We start from the raw sequence: 23,795 nt of genomic DNA, 5'->3' as shown, positions 1-23,795 counted from the left end.
ATTAAACTGTGGATGTGAGGAGTTGTGGGAGAGGCAGCCCACCCAGAAACAGAGGTGGCACGCTCTGAGCCTCGGAACTGGCTTCTTTTTCCCGATTTTAACTAGTTTCTGGGAATCCCTGACACAAACCCCAGCAACATGGCGACCAGGATGTGAGATGGAAAAATATATTCAATGAGGCGGGGGGGAAGCCAACAACAAACCCAAGCCCAACCCAAGCTCTTGTTCTTTGAGCCGATCCCAATCAGAGCCTGCACGCTTTTATGCTTTTAAATTATAGTATCCCCGAATGGTAAATTGCTCTCTGCATGGACGGGCATAACCCAGCCCTGGTCCTGGGGAGAAAAACAAGCCCTGTCTTTCTGTTATACCGTTATTTATTATTGCGCGAAGGTTATAATTATTAACCTGGAACTTCATTTATTAAGAGAGATCAGAGATGGAAGGAAGCATGAGATCATTTCTCATGTAAAGCTTTCTCCACTCGACCTTTTTATATGTGTGGGTTTATCCAGGCACCTATGGATGTCCCTGGCTGTGCACACAGGTGTATAAAATATGGACAAACACACACACACTCTCCCTGTTTCTACAGCCCAGCCCTTTTTTCGTTACCTTTTACAGCCTTTTCACCCTTTTCTCTTGGCAGCAATCAAAATCGCCCTCTCCTTTCCTCCAGAGGGGACCTTCCCCTCTTCATCAGCCACAGAAATGGAGCATTTGGAGCCTGACAAGCAGTTCACCCCCTCTCCAGAACCATAAAACTTTTATTGGCCCTCTCTGCTTTAATATAAGTTTTCTTAGGGCTTTAGAGCATAAAAGGCAAATTATTCACGGTATTATCCCATCTGCTTTTGCTGCTGGCAAAGGGTTATTCTCCCTTTTGCTTGCACTGAGAACGTAACCTTGGGTGGCAGCTTTTTCCCCCTTTTCATAACGATTTTAGATGCGTGTGTTAGTCTGAGGGGGTGTAGGTGTGTGTACGTCTGTGTGCATGCGTGTGCACATGGATGTGTGTACATGTGTGTGCCTGTGTGTACACATGTGTGCGTGTATTTTAATAATAATTAATTATAACAGGTAATTTAATTTCTCTTCAGTTTTAAGATCCCCGCACGGAAACTCTGAGCCCCCCCCTTTTTTTTTTTTTTTGGTGATTAATCCTTTTCCTTTGTTTTCATTTGCGGCCCAATGGCAGCCCGGTCCCGGCCCCACGTGACCCCCCTTTGTGGCCGCGGCCGCGGGCCGGGCCGCGCAGGGAGCGCGCAGGGAGCGCGCAGGGGGCGCGCAGGGGGCGGCGGGGCCGGCCCGGCCGGTCTTGGCCCGAACCCCCGGGGTTTCACCCCAGAAGGGGCCGCGGACATGAATCCCGCTGTGCGGAGTGTGGAAGGTTTCGAGCGGTCCCTTTCCTGCGTTCTTTGCGCTGTTTTTACTCACACGTGATTTATTTTTGCCTTTAAATCCGACTGATAGGACAAGATAAAATTGATAACAGAAAGTTTATTCAAGAATTGTTCGACAGACAACCCTTAAGCAAGGAAATAAAATAACTACTATAAGAACAAAGAAAGATCTCCAAAGAGGAGGGGTGAGGTGGGAGGGAGGGATTAGCTATAGTTCTCCTAATTCAGGACTATACAATTACAGTCTGGTTCTGCTCTCATGCCTCCAGTAGAACTAATTACATTATTCATAAGTACGAAGGTAACATAAAACTACTGGTCTTTCTAAATTACAATAACTAAAATAAGCTTGTTGTACAATGACAAGGAAACACAATGTCCTTTATAACAAGTAAATACTAAAAAAGTACAATTTGATTCTTTTTTCCTCATATAAATACATAATATTGGGGATAAATAATACAAAAAAAGGAAAATATTTTAAACTGGCTATAACCAATAAATATATATGAATGTTCACCAGAACACACACCTATTGAAGGGCATCTCGACTGAGTTGGACGAAAGCCCTTCAAGGTTGTTTTTATACCCATTATATGTAAACTCTAAGTGCAACAAAGATGTCCAGACAAGAAAGCATTAGCAAATACTAGAGATCCATTCACTTCTGCTTCGATTGGAGGACATTCCGTTTGTTCAAATATACCCTGTTTTCACGTAAGGTCAAGAGAAGAGGAGGAAAGAAGCGTAGGACTTCTAAGTCTTAAGATTGCTTTTCTGTTAATGAACCCTAAGAAAAATACCCCCAAAAACAAAAAACCCCAACGCTGTCGAATGGAGACTTCATGTCATCAGAGGCAAAGGTGGGAAAATATTCAGACCTGTCAACTCTTTCTTCCTCTCTTTGGGCTGCTGTTATTGTTGGTGGGGGGGTTTAGGCATTTCAAAACCTTTTTTCCCGAACCTTTTGCAATTCTTAGACCTCTCTTATTCTAATTTTTTAACTATTATTATTATTATTATTATTTTTGAGAGGGGAGGCAGGGACCGGAGGGGAAGAGCGTGAATCCCACATGTTGGCAGGTATGTATATTTGCAGTTTATGTGGGGTCTGGTGGGAAGTTACTCAGCGAAAAAGGATGCACTTCCTCTGAAGGCTGGAAAGGAAAGCGTGAGGTTCCTCTTGAGAAGGAGTTGGAGAGGAGAATAGTTTTCTTGCAAATCTCTTTTGATTGCATATGTATACACGTGTGCATGTTTACGTAGATGCAGAGACACCAACTGTAAAGATTTGGCTGGCTGAATATTCTCCTTTCCAGTGTCCGAGAATTATCAGTGACAATCTGTACTTGGTTTGGAAATGAAGGACGTTGCTGCTTAAAGTCTGCTAGATTCCCACAAAACTACCCCAAACCCATTTCAGAAGCATTTGTGTTGAAACACGGGAGGTATATCTCTTCAGAGAGAGAGCTGCTTTTGGCAGTAAATACTGAAATGCTTGGAAATTGTACCTAATAAAACCCGGAAACAATAATAGCAAGCACAACAACCTGGTAGAAATTGCCCTGTCAAAGAAAGAAAGAAAATAGCTCAACACAAATGTTCCTGAAGCAGATCCTGCCCTCTTCCCCTCTCCCATGCCCCGTGGCGGGGTCCCATCCGCTTTGCCTGAGCCTGTCCCTGCTCCCTATCACAGGTGGGTCAGCTTGGGCGCCTCTTGGATTCTGCCCTGAGAAGAACCGTGGTGCGTGGAAAGGTCTGTGTAGGTGGGGTGGGTCTCGCATGGTCCGTGGTGCTGGCTCGCGGGCATCTGCGGTGGCCCGTTGTAGTCCATGTTGGCAGCCTGGTGATGTGGCAGGTGATTGAGGCCATAAAGGGACGGGCCAGAGGTGGGCATAGAATCCACATAGTTACCTCCAACATAGACGGGGCTTCCCTGCATACTAGGAGTCCCGTAGGCCACCCCATTCCCTTGTAAGACGTGGGGGTCGTACTCGGGGGCTGTGTTGGCGTATTTCTGTTGGGAGGGACAGCCTTTGATGGGGTTTTGGTAGTTAGTTGACATGGCATAGGCATTTTGGTGGGGTTTATTGAAGGAAGGCGGCGAGGGGGCATCATAGTTACTGCTCATGGTGTGCAAGGCGTTCATAAATCCAGCGGAGGATTGCATGGGCTGGGGCGGGCTGCCGGTGGGGGAGGGCCCTCCAGAGGAAGACCCCATGCCTTTCGACTTCTGGTCTTTCTTATACTTCATCCTCCTGTTCTGGAACCAGATCTTGATCTGCCTCTCGCTGAGGTTCAGCAGGTTGGCCATCTCCACGCGGCGGGGCCTGCACAGGTAGCGGTTGAAGTGGAATTCCTTCTCCAGCTCCACCAGCTGAGCGCTGGTGTAGGCTGTGCGGGCTCTCTTGGAGGCCGAGGAGCCTGGAGGGCTTTTCTCGCCACTGCAGGTTTCTGCTGGCCGCGAAATGAAATAAAAGATAATTACTTACATGCAGAAATTGAATGCATCGTTTCTTAATAAATCCTGGAACAGGCACAAGAGTTCGACCCCCCCTTCCCTCACCCCTTTGCATTAGCCTGCACTCCATAATCATGTCATTTATTAAGAGTTCTGTTCTCCAAAGCTGCCCCTGGTTTATGAAAATTTGATCATGTCATGTAGAAAAGGATTCCAGGGCCATTTATTTAGGAGTCGATTATTTCCAACAGATAATTTTGAGAAAATAATATTTGGCAGGGGGGCAGTCACTGCAAAGCCAATTAATACTAGCACGGGTCAGTGTTGGGAGGTATTTTGTTTGCTGAGATACAAATGCACACACACACATGCACATCTTGTGTATGTCTTGTATGTGTGTAACACAAATATTTGCATGTACATTGTTACAAGACCAAATAGCATTTGTACCTACCTTTTTGTGAGATAAACATGTGTATAACCAATAAATTACATTAATGTAGCGTGAAGCGTGTGCTGCAAAGTTTATATGAATATATTTGTCAAAACAGTGATATTTCCATACTGATTTTTTTTCCTGATCGTGTTAGAGATGTGCGTGTATGCATGCAAGAATATGCATGTGTTTATGCATATGCTCTATATATGCACACATGCACTCGGAGCACCATGTTTACCGCTGTGTGTGGAGGCAGGGAGGTGGGACGAGAGCAAGCACTCTGCTTTAGCATCGCTAGGTTGAGCAGTGGGTGTACATTTTCATGTATCTGTATCTACACAGTCAGACATCGGCTGTGTCCAACTGCCTGGTTGTGTTTCCCTGTGGTGCTCTGGATATGTTTAAAATGAACCAAGCGTGCGCAGTCAGTGCTGCAGGGTGGGCCAAGGCTCGCTTGGCCTGGCCGGGGCATGCGGCTGGCAGTCTTGGGATCATGCCCAGCACCAGGATCCTTGCTGGATCCTTGCTGGATCCTCATTACATCCTCTTCCTCTCTCCCTTCCCTCCAAACAAGACCACTCTGGCTTCGTTACCTCGCTGTTTAGGCAAGTGGACGGTTACAAAAGCAGAACAGTGTACCTGTGCTAGGGGAGCTGTTTTTCTGTTTGGAGTTTTGCCTCGATTCTTTCATCCAGGGGAAAATCTGCTTGGTGAGACTGGCGTTTGCACTGAGGTTGGCTTTGCTGGGGGCAGTTTTACTGCTCCCCGACTGGTTATTGCTGTTGCTACTGGTGCTGTTGGTGGCAGGGTTTGAGGGCGGCGAGACGGGGGGAGGCGGATGGTGCTCCTGGGGCAAACTTGGACGCATGCAGCTCCCGTTCAGGTCTTTACTTTTTGCGTGCGGGGTTGTGTTGCCAAGAGACTGGAGGGAGCAGGCGGACCTCTGGTAGTCGTTCTCCACGTGAGAGGCCGGCTGGAAGGACTGCTGGGGACCCTCGTAGGCAAACCCATTGGCACTCCCGTAGGAGTAACCCCCAAAGAGTGTGGAGCTGTCGTAGTATGTTGTCTTCTGCATCTCTGGGACTCCCCAAAATGATTTTTCTGGCTACCAGGGTCTTGACACCCCTATGGCAGAACATTGGCACCCCAAGGCCACGTGACAGGCCGTTTCCAGCTGTCTATTGGAAGCTGACCTGAAAGGTTAGGAGAAAACACACAATAATAGTACCCGGCCTATGAATCCATCTTGGGGCCTGAAAGGCCCATGACATGAATAGGGTCCCGCAGAACAGGGCTAACAGATGCTTTGAGCAGATTTTGTCCTGTGTGCAGCCTAAGGAGGCTCAACAAATGTTACGGTGCAAAAGTGTTGAGCTGGTTTTGGGGGGTAGTTTTCCTGGTTGGTTGGTTGGTTGCACCTCTTTTTCCCTTAGAGGATAGCACCCAGGATGCATAACTACACACAGGCTCTATAAGTACACGTGGTTTCATCTGTATACATCTATTTACTTGTGTGTTTATCTATATGCATATATACACACACCCATGCATAGACATATACACCCATATAAATGTGTATATACATGTACGTGTGTGTGTGTGTTGTGCGCATGTATACAAATCCATGTCCAGATAACACACACATTAACGTAAATATAAGAATACAGAATGGATAATTACTAGCTACAAGCATGAAAGGAATGAAAGTCTTGCTTTCTTATCCCTGACCTATTCAAATCAGCCATTCACACATGTAAAAACCAGCAAGACATTATAGCATCAGAAATTCAAAGTCTGCTAAGTTTATTGTAGGGCCTCTGTCCAGTATATTTGGTTTTAAACTGAAAACAGCAAATAGTCAACATGTTTTATCCAGGTAACGGTGTCCTGACACAGTTGGCTTAATTTGCTGTTTACACAGGGGCTCATAATGTCTTTGGAATTCAGTGCAAATATTTTAAGCAGATTTAAGCAGGGGCATGAATTCAAGAATGTGCTTCCTTTGGCCTGTTCGTTAGTCTCTCCCTCTCTGGTAGCACAGGTTGTATTTAGAAAACATACCCCTTCATTGCCTGCTCTGCTTTGTACTCACCGGTCCTGAATCTGGAACTACCATTGGCAAGATGTGATTCCAAAACAGGTTTAATTGCTGTTGTTTTTTTTTTTTTCCTTTGGAAAACAAACGCATCACCAGGCCATTTGCTCTTAACTTTCTAGCCCTTTGATTTTTCATCATTCCTCCCTCCCTCAATCTAAGCTCAAAAAGTCTAAAAACCCAGTCCAAAGCCTCAAATTACAAAATGAAACCTTCCTTTTTTTCTTTCTTTCTCTGACCTTTTTATTTTTCATCTCTTTCTTTCCCTTTCTGTTTTTTTCTCAAAGCTTAAACTTTCTCCACTAAAAAGACAGAGTAGAAATACCCTTAGAAATATGAAAACTATCTTGACCTGAAAATAATCTGATGTGTGAGGATCAATCAAACAGCACACATATTTTAAAAAGGCAGAGACTTCTCTCTGCAGCTCAGAGTTTGCGAGGAGCCACTGTGCATTTTGTTTTGAAATTGATATCCATTGTATATTTAATTGTATCTCTTGTATACTTAATTTTATCTGGTGTCTTTCATTCTCTAAAATAAAATAAAATAAACTTTGTAGAGATAAAGTCTAATGTGATATTTCTAAGTACCAGGGTTTAACAGAAGCCACAGCTCAACAATAAATAACATCTTTTTTTCCCTTCCCTGGCTGCTGTGTTCTTATGTCATGTCATATGAAACCTCCTTATACTTCTAACACAGCCTCAGACAACATGTCCACGAAGGGACTGCTTTGCTTTTTTACACTGATTAAATCCTTTATGCATTCCCAAATCTGTATTGTATCTTCCACGGAGATGTATTATTGTCTACAGAGAGGATGATATCCTTGCTCGGAGTTATTCTCATTCGGTTTCCTCGCCATGATAAATATGTCTTATTAAAAAGTAGACTCCACTACCCGAGCAGAAAAGCTGTGAATTAATTAACAAAGAGCAGCGCCTTTATTATGAATAGGTTTGCTGAAAATATCTATGAGGGCAGAAGTGGGAATTTCTCCAAGGCCTTCCTGTCTGGCATAGGTTTCTTAAAAAAAAACCAAAACAACAAAACAAACCCAAACCAGAAGCGAGCGCAGAGGCTCAGCTAAAGCAGCTAAAAATATCAGTGACGATTTTTTTTTTAAATGTCCATAAAATAAATTTACAATCCCCTTTGCCCAAAAGCTTGCTCGCTTGTGGCTTCCACAGAAGATTTGCTTTGTACCTCATCTCTCAGCGCCTCACAAATGCCGCTCATTTATCTTCACCGAGGACGGCCGCAATCCTAATTATTTACTCCAAGGAATTGCTTAAAAAAAAAAAAAAATCTCAGGCAGAATAATAAATATTCGATTATCTCCTGTTCCAATTAAACCCAGGCAGGATCTGCGCTGGGTGTTTCATCACGCTCCAAGTTTCACTTTGTGAGCGGTAACATTTAACCACAAACTCTTTGCCTGCAACTTTTGAGTCTGAGGATTTAGAGACATTTAAAAAAAAAAAAAAAAATCGGGGGAAGGGGCGAGAGGGAAAGGGCTGTGGGGAGGAGGATGCTCGGGAAAAAAAATCAGGCGCTCGGGGGAAAAAGATAAAAGAAATCTAAGGCAGAGGTATTCCTCTGTAAAGCCATCCCCTCCATGTTGGAAATCCTAAATTCACAACCTGACTGTGTTTATGAAGAAGAGCAGCGCCTTTCCCCTCCCCCCGCCCCCTCCTAAGGTATATTTCCCAGAGCCAGCGAAAACAGGCATAGCCCTGCTTTTAATTTAAATTATTATTAATAATAAATATTCTAAACATGCCCTTAACAATAGGTCGGCTGCTCAGAAAGAGCTCAAATCCCAGCGACTGCCTTGCCGTGGATATGCCTGGAAAATAGAGACACATTCCTAAAATTTCCCTCTTCCCTCCCCCCACAACCGAGCTTCACCCCAACCAGAACTCCCCAGTTGTAAAGCAGGGGGGAAAAAAAGGGCCCTGGATGAGGGCTGCAAAAGAGTCTCTGCGTGGAAGGAAGCTTAAAGCTTGTGAACTCTTCTTGAACCGAGATTGGAGTCATATGGTCATAAATCATTGGGACATATACTCCGCCATTCACAAAGTGATAGCCTATTTGAGTCCGGCTTACCTTAGTCTCTGACGAGCAAAGCACAGGCAGACATAATATATTTTCACATCCAGCATCCACGCAATCAATAAGCAAGGAATGACCCCCTTCCTTTAAAAACGTTAAAGGAATATACGAGAGAGAGGAAAAAAATCCAGCATATGCATGTATATATGTATAAAAAAAAAGCCAAAACAGAGGGGGAGGGGGCTCAGCCAGTGGAGCTTTCGGTTACGGCAGCTCAAATTGTCTCTCTGTCTCCGTTTGGGAAGAGGAAAAAAAAAAAAAAAATCAAGATGCTTTCCAGCTTCCAAGATGTGCAGAAAAGCTGAGGGCTTTGAATGGACAAACCCTGAGATTCTAGTTGCCCTATAGACTGGTACGCGCTGCTCACTGATAACAATGGCCTCTGCTTTACCACAGCAAAGGGGAAGAAGGGAAAGGAGAAGGGAAAAAAAAAAAAAAAAAAAAAAAAAGCTGGAACAAACCCCCCCCCCCCCCCTTTTAACTATGCAATGCTTGGCTGGGATTAAAATAATAACGAAAAGAATCCAGGCTACGGGGGGGTGGGGGGGGGGGCGAGGGGGGGAATAAAGCGGAGGGGATATTTAAAAATAAAGATTTGGTTTGGATTGCCGGGCAAAGCCAACGAGCCTCCCAAACAGCGTCACTAGTGAAAAATTATGCTAATTGCAGACGTGGTGGACAGAGGCCTAGGCAGAAAGATAGCAAAGCTTGCCTTTGATTCACGTGTTTAACAATTAGGTGTCAATTTATGCTAATAAACCGTTTCAACATAGTCATAGTCTCCCCCCCCTCCCCTTCCGCGGCGGCAATCACGGCTCTTTCAATAGCTGATGCTTTTCCTTCCCCCGGCCCTTCGGCTGCGTTTGGCTCCTCGCAGACCCCCCCCCAGGAAACCCACTTTTCTGGGGCCGGGGGGGGTACGGGAGCCGCCGACCCCCGTGTTTGCAAGGCTGGAGGGGAGGGGAGGGGGGGCAAGGAATCTCTTGTGTTGGTGGAACTCCGCAGCCCCGTGTAACTTCGGCGTTAAGTTTGTGCGTCCCAATGTCTGGGGGCTCCTCTGGCCCCTCGGCCTCCGCCGGGGAGTAGGTGAGGGGTTTTTTTGGGGGGGGGAGGGGGGGAGATTCAGGGCGCAAATCACCCCCGGGGGAGGCCAAGGCAGCGAGGTGTTGAACAATAAAGATGATTATTATTGCTACTATTAATAACGCCGTTATTGCTATGCAAGGCGCTGCTGCTGTCGCCACGGGAGATTTATGCCTTTCCCCGCTCCCACGCGGCTGCCGAAAGCAGAAACTCGCCAAGATGCGTTTTGGGGAAAGTCCGTGACGAGGAGGGGCTGGCGAGTGGGAGGAAGGCAGGGCAAGGAATTTAGGTGTCTGCACTTTTTTTTTTTTTAAGTGCTACTTTTGTTTCACATCGCAATTATCTTCCCTCCTTTAATTCTGGCGCTCGCTCCTTTGGGTTAAGTGCTGACGGGGGGGAATTTATGTTTAGCAAAGCAAGGAAAAGAGGGACCACAAAGGCTCTTTGGACTTCGCTGGGAAGGTATGACCCGTCGGGGGGTTTGCATCGCCTTTTTTTTTTTTTTTTCCTGTGTGCACCTTTAGGCTGATAACTCTGGAAAGAAAAAGAAGGGTGTCCGAGTAAACATTTGACTTTTGAGAGGACTTACTCTGGGTTGGACAGCGAAGGTTTTCTAGGTGATGGATAAACTCTTATCCCAAGGACTACGGTGTTTCCAGCTATTGTTCTGGCTGCAGCGTTCAGATCCCAGACGTGAGGGTTTCGACCAGGGGACACCATTATTGCCATTATTCTCCCCCCCCCCCCATCTGACTTTTTATGAACTGCTCCAACATAAATCTTCTGCTACAAGATAGTTCCTATTTTGGAGCCCCGGCGTTGAAATTCCAGGGAAGGAAAGAGGAAAAACAGTCGTGGACTATTTAAAGACTTCTCTGTAGGTGAAGTACTCTATAGGTTTCTCAATATGGATCTCCACTGACTTATTTGGAGTACCTAGGCAATCAGAAGTACCTCGGATTCTGCAAGTAACTCCTCTGAAGTGCAAAATTTTGTTTTAACCTTAACTGGCAGCCGAAAAAAACCCTGTTAAGAAGGTCGTTGCACGTTTATGTTGAGCTCCTGTAAGTAGTTTTTTTAGGCTCCCTGTCTATTGCCATCTTTGCTTTGGTTGCAGCTTATTTTTCTTTAAAATGTAACTCCCGCGCACTCGTCACGAAATCAGCAGCAAATGTTGCAATCTGACTGGATTTCCCTTCAAAGGGAGTACAGGAAATATCTTCCATTTAAAACACTCCCTCAAAGTTACGGCCATAAATCACAAAGTTTAAAGACAAGCCAGTAGCAAAATGAAAATACTCAGCTGAAATCTAGGGCAGCCGTGCTTATTCTGGGGTTGGGGGGGGGCTGGGGGGGGAAGTCACATTGGGTGACTTTAGAGAAGGAATGGCTTCCAAGCCTGATGCAGAGGGATATACGGAGACACAGACAGACAGGGGACCAGGTAGGATATTCAGCAAAACTCACCAATTCTCGGATGTCTGGTCCAGCAAATACGAGGCAGCAGTGGACTTTGAGAAAGGAGAAGAACTGGGGGGGAGGGGGGAAAGGGAGGGAAAAGTATGAAACTTCGGTTAGAAAAGCGTGGGCAAGGGGATTCATCATAGGGAGAAACCTTTGGGTGGAAATGGGGAGAAGACAGGCTCTAATGAACAAAAGCCCCAGCATTTCCTCTGAGATTATCTCCCACCCAAGCGACCACAGCATTTCCAGGGATTGCACCGGTCTCCATCCATTGATAACCCAATATTCTCATCAGAGGCGGTGGACACCAGGTTTATTTCTGTAAATCTGATGCGATCCCCTGTCTCCCCAGTGTTTCTTTCCACTTTCCCCCGTGGAAACCCCACGGAGAGGGAAACACTTCGCCCATTCTGGGGTTCGCGTTAGTGATGGAAACGGTTTGGCGTGGACCGGGGGTGGCTTGTCCACAGCTGCTGGTGAACTCGGAAAGTAATTTAAAATATATATACATATCGGGAAGAGTTTTGGCTAAATTCTGGCCGTAATTTCGAGATAAATGAGTTTAAGATGTTAAATATATGTAGATAATTAACTCTGGGTTCAATGACAGGATAACAGTGGGGAAAATACGAGGCCGTTTTCCTGCAAGGCAGAAAAGCCTTAAGGGTTCAGAATATGTTTTTTCGTGTTTCTCCAATGTGGTCGGAAGATCACCACGAAGAGGGGGAGGACGGAGATGCTTTACACCGTTCACACAGGAGTGATTTGGTATCAGAATTAACGGTTTCGAGCCGTAAACATTTTTAAAGCCACGCCGAGATTTATCACCGCAACTTTGGCACGAAGGACTCAGAAAGGGAGAAAGAAGGGGAGAAAGAAAAAGCAATCTCATTTAAAAATATTTTCGTTTTGGGAAACATTCAGTCGCTTTAATAATCCTGTTTCCGTTCTGTATGTTGATGTTATTAATCTCAAATAAAAATGTTCCCCTCACACCCCTACTCTGCTTGTGACAACATCCCCGAGTCCATAAATCACCCGCAGATGCTTCGTGACCTTCTCTAGTCGGCGGCCTATAGCTGTATTTTTTATTAGTATTATTATTACATGCGCGCACACTTTAATACACAGCTTTGGCAATATTCCACTTACATCACAGCCTTCCCCGGTTAACTAGGGCTTTTCAGTTCCCTCTGTAGAGTACACACAGAGACTTGTAAAGAGGGAAAGAGAAAAAAAAAAAAGAAAAAAGAGAAAACACCCTTTCTGCGCTGTGAGCTCAGCAAACGCAGGCTGAGTCTCGGCAAGTTCCTCCCACGCCGGGCCCGGGGAGGAAGGGGAGAAGTGGGCAGCCCGAGAGGAGGTGGAGAAAAGAGGGAAAATCGCATTTATTTGGAGTGGATGCAGGAGGGAGGAGGAGAAAAAAAGAAACAAACAAACAAGCAAAAAGAAGCTGGCATAAATAACTGCTCCAGCAAGGAGGGCGGGGTGTGTGTGTGTGTTTGTTTTTCTTTGTTTTTAATTTATTCCCTCGCAGTACAGGCAGAAGAGGGATGAAGCGAGGTTCCCCCCCCCCGCCCCCCTCCCCGTTCTTTGTTTTGATTTGGGGTTGTGGGGTTTTTTGCTGTATTTGACTTGCATTAATTTTTCTCTTAGAGGCGGTGCAGGGCCAGCCCGGACCCTGCTCGTCCCGCACCCTCCCGGGGGCTCATGCCCCCCCCGGGGCAGGGCGGGGAGCCGCGCAGCACCTACGGCGTCCTCCCGCGGGGCTGCTCACCCTCCCTTGGCTCGTTTTTTTTTTGTCTAAAGGGAAGGAGTTTAGGTTTTCCCACTCCGCAAACAGAGAGCCCGAGGGAGGGGAGAGTTCGGAGGAGGAGGGGAGAGTTATGGAGGGTCCAGGAGCTCCTGAAACCCCAAACAGAAGCCAGCTCGGATAAGAAATCAAAATGAAACTGAGTGAGCAGTGGGTTTGCCTTGACAGATTAGACCTTTTTCTCCCCCTGACCTTTGCTTAGAAGAGCAATAACTCACCAGGTTAATGATCAATCAGCGGAAGTGCTTTGGAATTGTCTCCAAAAAAAACAAAACAAAAACAACCACCGGGTGGACACACAACTCCCAGGCTCCTGCCGGGGCTGGGTCCTCCCGACCCCCGCAGAACCCCTCTCCCATGGGTCCCACCGTCGCCAAAAGCCTCTCCTCGCCCCAGCGGGGGGTGAGATGCGACTGGATAGGTGGGTGGGGGGATAGGGGGGGCATGGGGGGTGTGTGGCTGTGAGAGGAGACGGCGGTTTGCGATATCAGCGTGCTACAAATAGCTATTTTGGGAGCAGCTCACCAGAGACGGGCTGGGAATCACCATTCCCACTTTTCTTCTCCCCCCCCACACTTCCAAATGCCAAAATAATAGCTTGAATTATACGCTCACGTGACTGGGACACGTCAACCTTTTGCCCATTTTATACAGAATTGGTAAATGACCGCCCCCCCACCCCCCCCCGCTCCAGTCCCACTAATTCCCCCATCAGCAAATTCCCCAAGCTTCGCGGGCAGCCGGGCAGGCGATGCCCCTCGCTCCCTCCTGCTGCAGCTGGGGCTGCCCTGGCCTTTGGGGCGTTCTGGGCTGCTTTTTCTTTCTTTTTTTTTTCTTTAATTTTCCTTTTTTTATCTTTTAACCTGAACGCCAAGGAAGCGAACAAACACTAACGAGGAAAGCGACCGCAGCAACCACCGCTCCCAAAGCCTCAGCATCCAGCCAAACGACGGAAAGGGAGGGAAAAAAATAACGGGTTTGGGGCACGGGAAAAAAAGGAGAGGGGCTTCTCTGCCTCCCCGGCGGTGGGGCAGCGCCCGGAGGCCCTGGGGACGGGCTCCTCGCCCCCCCCGGAGCCGCACCGGGGCTGCCACCGCTGGCCCCGACACCGAGGACGCGGCTCCTACGCTCACGTCCAGGCTCCCCGTTTCTTCCCATTTTAACCCCCACCCTCCTCCTCCTAAAAAAAAAGGAAAAAAAAAGAGAGAGAGAGGGAGAAAATGAGGATTCAGAGCTTTTTTCCCACTGCCCTTCCTTCGCCTCCTGGGAGGACCAGGCACCCACGCTACCGCCGTGGCCGTTTCTGTGAGAAAAAGAAGGAGTTCGGTTATTTTTTTCAGTGATACTCGCCTGAATCCGGAACCTGGCTGGCGCTGGAGAACGAGCTGAGCATGGGGGAGAAGGGACCTGGGAGAAGAAATGAGTTCCATTTTACCTGCTTCCTTCTGATAATTCATAAAGACTAACAATTTCTGAGGAGGGAGTCTCAGGAGAGGGGGAAAGAAGCGGTGTCAAGGAATTCTATTTCTCTGGTTTGGGAAGTTTACACTGAATATTTTATCGTCTCTAGGGAACCGTGCGGATACCACCGAGTCCTGCATCCTCCCTGCACAGTGCATCTCTGCAACACCCCACAAACACAGGCACACACCCGAGCCACTGCCCTTTGCTAAAATCCTCTATTACTGTCAGAGTATTCGGTCTGTCATCCTCATCACCATATCAAAGGGCTCTCATCCATCCCGGGCTCTTAGTTAATTTTTAATTAGGCGAGAAAACTTTGGGAACGGCAATGTTTAACGCAGCAGAGGACACGTAGATGGAAGCGGGAGTTTTAAATCCTATTTGGATTTTTAACACGGATGGAGCAAGGCGGGTGCTGGCGCTGGCCGAGCCGGGACGCACTTCGCTGCAACACGCGTGTTTTTGACAGAAATATCCCATCCCTACGCCCACCAGACCCCAGGGCAGGGGGGATAACCTACCTAGGGGAATAACCCGAAGAAACTCAACTGTTCGGTGCTCATCCTCCCCACTGACCCCCCAAAAAGCCTCATCTCGGTGCTCCTGGATTTACCCACTACTGCGGTGCCACAAAGGGGAGCCGAGCTCTCAGATTCCCCCCCACCACCACCACCCGGGATCAGCCTCCCCACGCTGGAAAAAAAAAAAGTACTTTTTTTAGAGAGGGTGGGAGAAACGAAAACTAGAAGAGTGGAAATATACCCCCCCCTAAAATCTCCTGTCCCAAAAGAGCAGAAGACTGGGAGCACCACCATCATATAGATCTATACGGTTAAATTTCAGAAAGTGTCCATTAATATCAATTTACTTCAATGAAAACTTTGGTTCTTCATGAAGTTGATGATTTATGATAAAATCAATTAAATTACGGCCACTTAGGGCCTGCGGTTTCTTCTCAGATTTCATTCGCCAACAGATCAAGCGCTTGGTAAAAAATTTCAAGTTTAGCTGGAGGCGAGTAAAGATAATTCTGAAGCTGAGGAAATTTAATGCAAAGCAATTTTCAGGAAAAAAAAAAATAAAATCCCAAACCCAGACGGTTGTGTATCCGAGCTCCTGCTCTCTGCCAATATACCAGTTCGCCTCGGGAAATATTAGACACTGAGTCAAAACTTTTCCAGTTTCACAATGTATGAGGACGTTTTTAGAACTGGCAACTTGTCCCGGGGACTGAGTTATTATCTCGCTCTAAACGGCAAGGAACCAAAGGAGAATAGAGAGCACAAATATATATATCTTTAGAAAAACTTTCCAGGTTTAATTCGATTTCTAGGAGGGTTTTTTCCTCCATACAAACGATTTTCCTGTCTCGCTCTTAAAATACACATCGGGCATTCATGGGGGAGGATGGAGGGGGGGATTTTTTTGAGCCAGAAATGAATAGCACAAGTCCATAAAAAAATAACGCATCCAATATTCCCACACGAAATCTCGCCCTCCCGGCCGTTTCCCTTTCAATCCCAGAAACTCTATTTGAGCGAAATGACCCATTTTCGAGGACATATCCCCCCCTCCCCAACCCAAACAAACCTTGAACCTTTTTAAAAGGCTGATATTTTCAGGCTCGGACTCCCCCAATAGCCACCGCTTTTATGCCAAATGTTTAAGAGTCCCAGTCTTACCCATTTCGGTCAAATGCACTGGCCGGCTAAAAGGAAAAGCAGCTCAACTAACCAGATGTTTGTTAGTCACATCTGGCCACTACACCCAGACCTGGGGAGGGAAAACCCGCTATGGACGTACACAAAGCTTGGGAATTTTTTTTTTTTTTTTTTTAAAGAAGCCCTTGTAATTAGGGTCTGCTTCAAGTAAACAAAAAACTTTGTAGGGCCATAAATCACCATCACATACATTCTTCAGTTTAACACCCCGCTTTTCCAATGGGCTTTTGTAGTTTCTTTTTCAAACAAGAGAGAGGTGCTAAACCTTTAACAAATGTGTCCCAGACAAACTTCGCGGGGAAACACGCACTTGGAAAGAAGCGGTTTGCGGCTGGTCTCGGTTATGGACCCTGCGAGATAATTTTTTGCTCGTCTTCAATTTCCCCGGTCCTGCTCCCGAGGCATCAGTCTTAATTTGTTACCAGGAGAAAGTCAGCTATAGCTCACGGGGACCGGTGGAGAAGCCTGTCAAAGCTTTCGGAGCAATTAATTATATCTCACAGAGTCGGAGCTGAGAAGGTAGGAAAGGCAGAGCTGCATCATTCTTTTATTTATTTTTTTTAACTTCTTACCTGTGATACTGTCCGACCCAGGACTTCGAGAAGAAGGAGCGAAGCCGGATCGGGGTGGTGCGAGTTCGCAACTGGAGCAGGCAAATTAAGGAGAAGAAACTACTTTATTGCACCCCGGTGGATCTTGCTGACAGCTTTCTCGGAAGGTTTGGATATATTTTTTTTCCCCCAAAGATGCTTTGATTTTTTTGGACTCGCTCGATTCAAACGGAACTGACTTGACGTGGAGAAAAATAGAAACTCTTCCAAAACAGCTTAAAGTATTGCAGGGATGCGGCCCCCTTTGCAGCCAGATACCGAGCGGAGGGGGACGAGATGGGGGTGTCGGGAGTGGGGGGTTGCGCGCACGTTCCCCTTAAAAAAAAAAAAAAAAGCAAGCCTCGAAAAACCTCCCCCACTCCCGAATCCTTGGTATCTATCTGGAAAGCTGTTTCTCTTTATAAAGACTTAAAATGTTGCAAGACGGTTATAACACTGAGTGACAAGGGGTGCTGGAGAGAAGGGAACCAAATGGATTCTGGTTTTTAGAGCCAGTAGGAATTGGCCAGCCTTCAATGTCAGGATTCAAAATTGATTCCATATGTCTCGTCCGGGGAAAGGGGAAAAAACGAAGGAAAGAAAGAAAGAAGGAAAGAGAGGGAAAGAAAGGGGGGGAGGAATAAAAGTTATGCAAAACCCACCCGGTTTCTTACTTTTCTTTCACCCACCCACCCCCCCTTCCCAGTAGCCCCGGATAAATACCCTGTCATTAAATCTTGCCCCTTTTCAGGGAATATTTTGGACTCTCGCGTTTGAAGCACAGAGAGGGAGAGGTACCAGTAGCAACAAACCAGATCCTGAAGGTTATTTTTAGACTCGGCTTTGCTGGAGCTGACCTCAGCGCGGGGAGAGGAAATATGGATCTGGATGCTGGTGAAAGGGTGAAGCGTGCCATGGCGCGGTGTCGGCTCCCAAAAACCGGGAGGGAAGGAGGGGGGGACACACGCAAACCCTTCCTACCAAAAAAAAAACCACCCACCCACCCACCCCGAGCCGGGCAGAGGCGAACGGCTGGAGCGCTGGACCCGGAGGCAGGTGATGGGCTGGGGGAGAGGGGCTCGGGGGGGACGGCCGGTCCCTTTCCCTGTCCCCCCCAGTCCTCCCCCAGCCCAGAGGCTGCGGATTGCCATTCCCTATTGATTTCACCGCGACATGCTCGGAGAGAATTTGACCCGAAGTTTTTCAGGCTTCTCTCCTGACCTCTAGATACCGCTGCCAATAAAGCACTGATATATTTCGCATTGAGTCCGACATCAAAAGGAGACGAAATAGCAACGAGTGGGGATTTCTTCTTAACCCCTCCCCTCATATCTACGCTTAAAAAAAAAAAAATAAGGAGTCAAATCTCCACCATCGCCTCTGATTTATAGCCTTCCTTTTCAACTGGGATGGTTACGCGCAGGGAAGTGTTGAAATGTGGTTGTTGCCTTTTATTTCTTTCGTCTCCCCCCTCCTCTCCCTCCTCCCCACCAAAAAAAAAAAAAAAAAAAGGAGAAAACTTCAAAGAAAACTGTCACCGTTTCCAAACTTTTGCCTATTTCACTGAAAAGCGACCGAGCTCTTCCCTTTTGTCTTGTCTGCCTGTGACTCGTGTTCGCCTCCTTTTTTAAATATGAAAATGAGGAGGCATAATTGGCATCGGCTCCCGGCCCTCCCCTGCGGCTCCTCGGGCCTGCAGCGGGGCGGATTTGGGGTGATGCCGGGTTTGCTCCGGCCTGAGCCCCTTCGCTTAAGCAGCAGAAGCGGCCCGGGGGGGATGCTGGGGGCCGGGCAGGGCAAACACTGCCTGAAACCCCCTTCCAGAGGGAAAAAAAAGAGGGGGGGGGGAAGATGCCACCGCGTCCTCTCCGCGCCTAAGCCACAGGTTTCCACGTTATCCTCCTTTATTGCTCCGCTCCGCTCCCTGGTCTCCACGCCTTGCAGCTCTCGCCCTCCGCGATGCTTTGATCTTAAATAACTCTCTCCTACCGCCTGCAATAAATTATGAATTAAGGTGCTGTTGACTCATATTTACAACGTTAATAGCTTCCTCTTTGGGAAAAGATAGGGTATGTCTGGCCGAGAGGGGAAGGGAGGGAGATTTCTTCGAGGATGAGATGCGATAAACACGGATTCGCAGCGCTGATAGACCAGGAACTTCTGAGGGAGATGACAGGCAAGGAGAAAGGCTTATTGCACAGAAATTAATGAAATAGCACTTGCTCGAGCTACTTGAAATAGCTTATTATCTCCTCCCGCCTCTTGAACGCTCTTTCTGCCATCTGTAACTAGAAGGCACAATAACTGGTTTCTCGAAAAACTCGGTTTCAACCAGTTAATAAAGAAATACAGCCTAAACGTGGTAAGGAACTATCTGTTCGTTACTTTTAGCGGGTCTGGGAGAGCAGCGAAGCTGTCGGGCGGCTGAGCTGCGAGAGCCGGTGGTGAGCAGCAGCGGCGGGGCTGCGCGGAGGATGCGCGGAGGATGCGCGGGGGATGCGCGGGGCAAGGGGCTTCTGCTCTGCATTTCCCTTCCCAGCTCTGGCCGAAACCAAGCTCCTTTCCCTCGGGTCACCACTAACCGCAGAGGGGAGAAACTTGGTTTTTGGGGAGGATGGAGCTGACACGGGTTGTGGGGAGGGGAGCAGAGCCCTGAGGATCTGGGGCAGAAACAAGGACCCAGGCGGTGTTCCGAGGGTACCGGTGCCCTCCCAGCCCGGATCCTGCACGAAGGGAAGTTTTGCATCACCCAAGAGCCTCTTTGCCCCGGCCCCCTCCCACAGCCCCCGGCCAGGGACGGAGCAGGACGGGGAGAGCTCTGCCTTCCACCGCCCGGCCCGGCTCCCAGCCTGGGTCTGGGGTCCTCTCCCGGATCTGAGTCCTAGCCTGGGTCTGGGGTCCTCTCCCGGATCTGAGTCCTAGCCTGGGTCTGGGGTGCCCTCCAAGCTTTGAGGCTCTTCTCAAGAGTTTTTGGGTCCTACCCCTGTTATGGGGTGCCCTCCTGGGTCTGGGTCTCCTAATGGGGGTGTGAAGCTCTTATCCAGGATCTGAGATCTTATCCTGGCTCTGAGTCTCTTAATCGGGGTCTGAGGCTCTTATTCAGGGTCAGATTTCGGGTCCGGGCTCCCCTCCCGGGCCGGGAAGGCAGTGTCCCGGGGTCGGGGCAGTGTCCCCAGCACGAAGGCTCGGCCAGAGCGACCTGGCAGCCCTCAGCCACCTCATCTCCTCCTGACATCTGATTATTAAAGGGCGACACTCGCACAAAAGCGTCTGGACCGGGGATAAATAAAGCTCCGATATTGATTTAAAGGGGGCTGCCGCCCAGGGCGGGGGCTGCGGGGTGGCTTCCCCCGCACCGAGCCCGCAGCCGCCCCCCCGCCAAGGGCCAATTTCTCACGCTCAACATCCCAAGCCGACAGGGAAAGGGAAAAAAAAAAAAAAAGAATGCAACAAAATAAAACAAAATACCACCGAATAAAATAAGAGGGGGAGAGTGGGGAGGGGGTCTGCATCCATTTGAAGCCGACAACTTAAATTAATACGGGGCTTGACAGAGAATGATGCTGTATTTCTGGCTCAGTCACCGTCCCTGGATCTCCCTTAATATTTAATGAAAGTCGCTGAGTTGCTCTAATTTTGCTACATAAAGGTTTACACTAGCAGACAGAGTTAAATATCCCCGCTCGGGCGGTGTGAGACTTGGCTGGCGAGCAGAGGGGAGGGAAGGGAAAGGAAGGGGGGGAAAGCAGTGAATTCTCATCCGAGAATCCGGTGCGAACATTTAATCTTTGCTCCTGTTGTCAGTTTTATTGACTCCTCGCATGTTGGAGCTTGTAAAATATTTAAAAACGCGATCTCCCACTTCCTCCTTCCCTTTCAACACTCCTGGTTAGGACCAATTTGGTCCAGTTTGGAGACAGGAGGGGAGGGCAGCGCCTGACTCCCCATTCTCCGCGGAGGATGCGCTCCCCGCGCTGACATTAAAGCAGGTAGCGGTGCCCCCCGTTTGGGACACACACCCCTCGTCCCCAAAGCTTCAGCTTCGCTACCCTACCTCAGTGGCTTGGAAGAGATTTCCCTATTACAGCTCAGCTATATCGTACACAGGAATCACTAAAAAGGTTAACAGCTGCCGGCCAGGTTCTCCTACTATTTAAGCCTCTTTTCAGTGCTTTTTCTCCTCGGAGCTCTGCTTTTCCCGAGGTAAAGAACAGGCCCGGTCTCCTAAATAGAAAGACATTCCTTAGAGCACCTTCTCCAACTTTCATCATAAGAACATTATCCTCTACCTCTCCATCCATCACCACAGCAGCCTTAGCGAGATCCGGGCGCTAGAAAGCCACGCAAAGTTCTCCTCCTGCTAGAAAAGCATAACGAATTACCCGCAACGAGGTTTTTTCCCCCCCTTTCTGTTGTTGTCAGTGGTTATAAGGACAACCCGCCTCTGCTGGGGTCCCTCGGCAGCGCCCCAGTTCCCGCAGATCCCCATTGTTCTGGTTTTGATGGGCAAACTCCCCTTCCTGCAAGGGACCAGATTCTTGCCTCTCTCAGAGGCAGCTACCTTGCAGCTCTCCTGTTGCAATCTCCCCCTTTTTTTTTTCCTCTTCATTTTAAGTCCAATTTCTGTGTCTGGTTTAAAATAGGGCATCTCCAGAAATTGCTTTGCTAAAGCAACCTGTGCCTGTTCTCCAGCGAGGAGTCCTGCCGGGGGATGGGGAGAGGGAACTGGGGAGAAAATGAGTTATCGTCGATAAAAGGATGCTGCAACGCAGGACTCCGAGCTGTAATTTTTATATTAAGGTCGTGCTCTTTTACTAGGTTTATATGCCAATGAGGCGTTCCCGGTTTACCAAATTTATACAAATCTCTCCTTAATTGGTAATCACAGATGCTGTAATTTAAGACCCCCAGCTACAGAGCTTTCATATTAGCTGCTGATCTATTACTGTAAATCGTCTGAAATAATCAACTCCAGGGAGTGGGGTAGAGAGAGATCCTCGCTCTAAAATATCATCGCTTGCACATCATTTTCACTCGAGAAATGATTTATCTTGGACACCACTATAAACAACACAACTCTCTCACAAACACACACACAATGGCAGCCGCACTGCTGCTGACATGTTTATTGTAATAAATCAAGAAAGGGGGAAGAAAAAAAAAAAAGGTTGCGAGGAGAGAGAGGGAGAGGGAGAGAGAGGAATATTCCTAAAAATATCAATGAAATGCCTCGATGGGTATAAACATACATACCACCATGTGAAGAGAAATGGGAGGAAATGAAGACGGCTATTTGTCACATTTTACGACAATAACATTAATAACAAACAATAAATTTACATGGACATATAGACACGCTAGGAATTGGGAAGCCCCTGCTACTTACAATAATCCAGCCCTCGGCGTGGCTTCGTGGTTCCTGAGAATTGTTTTATTGCAGACTCCTCTCCCTCTCCCTCTCTCCTCCTCTCCCCCTCTTTCTCTCTCTCCCTCTCGCTCTTTCTCTCTTTTTTTTCCTCAGCTATAGGCTTGTTTTTTAAAGGACAGTTGAATTTCACGTCAGACACAAGGAGACCATGTCTGCGATTTTCCTGACGAATACATATCTATTCTGCAACCTCTGCATTAATTATTTAATGAATCACGTGATGGGGAAGGGGGAAGGGGGTCTCTCAGTTTCATACTCAAAGGACCACTGTGACCTTCCACCGGAACAGTATTTTTTTAAAGAAGTTTCGAACTGAACGAAGCTTTTCTAGATGGACAGAGATTCCCCCCCCCTCCCCAGGGCTGGGCTCACGGCTGCCTGGCACGGCCGTGCCAGCGTGGGATGAAGATGTGCAGAGGGCACCCACCTCTGATCCAGTTCTCTCTTAAAGGGCAGGATTTTAGGTTTATTTCCCCATCCTCTCTCCTGCCGGGAGCTGAGAGCATTTAAAACCTTTCCCTAAACATTTCCTGGAGGCTGGTTTTGCTGGATCTTAGTTCAGCTAAGCCACATCGTGCTTTTTTCTTTTATTTTCTTTTTTTTTTTTCTCTCCACACTGAGATTTTTATAACAGCCTTGTCCTGAATAGCACAACTGTTATAGAGTCTAAACCAGCTGAGAATATTTATACTCCTGGTTTGAAGGAGCTCAGCACTCCCTTCCAGGCCTTTTCTCCCCGCTGCTGTTATTGTTTGGCCAGCCTTTATTGCATTAAACAAAACAAAACAAAAAAAAAATCAAATTTTGACTCTGAAGAGAGCTGCCAAGTACAAGGATCCTGGGGGAGGAAAAAAAAAAAAAAAGGAAAAAAAAAAAAATCAGCAACAAAGGGAGCCACTGGGAAAGGCCGCGGAGCAGCCGCTGAGCAGGCAGCCGGGAGCCGCCTGCACCGCGGCCCCCCCGGCTCCCCACCTCCACGGGGAGGGGGGGGGAAAGACTGTCACCCCAAAAAAGACAGCAAGTAGTAGAGCCTGAAAGCCTCAGGACTGTGTCCCAACGCTCCCGGGTCTGCCAGAGCCGGGGGGGGGAGGGGAGACGACACCCCAGGGCAGAGCCTCTCCCCCCCCCACAGCACCCCACTATCCCTACACCCCCAGCGGGGTGGCCACACTGGGAACAGAAATCCCCCCCCACTCCGTGAGTAAAGCCTGGAGGGAGCTTGTATTAAACGTCAAAATTAATCAAAAAAGTCTAAAAGCGGGGTTTTCCCCCCCTTTAAGCCGAGGCTGGAGGGGGGGGCGGTCTGGGCTCCCCCCGGCTATTAAGGAGCGAGCGAGGGCTTCGTTTTCAAAAGCCCTCGATTATTTCTGAATCGATTTTAGGAATCAAAGTGGTTGTCGGAAGAGAGACGTTTGGTCAAGGTGTGGGAGGAAGCGGGGGGGCAAAATACGATTAAAAGGGGCTCCCGTCGCTGGGGGGGGGGTGTCCCACGAGGGAGGAAACTTCGGGGGGGGCTTTTATGGGAACTTCAGGTCAATTCAGAAGCCGCAACTTTCGCTTCCTACAACCACTTCTTTTTTTTTTTTTTTTTCCTTAGTCATAAAACGAAGTGTCCCTGTGAATGGAGCCGGGTAAATAAATACCAAAAAAAGAGAGAGGGGAAAAAAAAAAAGAAAAAAATAAGGAACAGAGTCATTCCAGGCAGCAAACGGGGCA

General features: G+C 47.9%; 1 protein-coding gene across 1 annotated transcript in view; it reads right to left on the bottom strand.

Moving 5' to 3' along the window:
- Window positions 1-2,849: 2,849 nt before the first annotated feature.
- HOXB3 (homeobox B3) overlaps window positions 2,850-23,795 on the bottom strand; it is a 23,229-nt gene continuing 2,283 nt past the window's right edge. The window contains exons 2-5 of the mRNA XM_010585506.1: window positions 14,227-14,283; window positions 11,067-11,129; window positions 4,943-5,496; window positions 2,850-3,860 (exon numbers count right to left, since the gene is read on the bottom strand). Coding sequence (XP_010583808.1) covers window positions 3,094-3,860; window positions 4,943-5,378 — 1,203 coding nt within the window. The 5' untranslated portion in view covers window positions 5,379-5,496; window positions 11,067-11,129; window positions 14,227-14,283 and the 3' untranslated portion in view covers window positions 2,850-3,093. The remainder of the gene's footprint in view (window positions 3,861-4,942; window positions 5,497-11,066; window positions 11,130-14,226; window positions 14,284-23,795) is intronic.

Source organism: Haliaeetus leucocephalus, unplaced genomic scaffold (genome assembly GCF_000737465.1).
Source record: "Haliaeetus leucocephalus isolate CR32 unplaced genomic scaffold, Haliaeetus_leucocephalus-4.0 Scaffold110, whole genome shotgun sequence".
In the NCBI taxonomy this organism is placed as follows: Eukaryota; Metazoa; Chordata; class Aves; order Accipitriformes; family Accipitridae; genus Haliaeetus; species Haliaeetus leucocephalus.
Note: the sequence above shows the minus strand (reverse complement) of the source record. Positions and strands in the feature narration are given on the sequence as shown.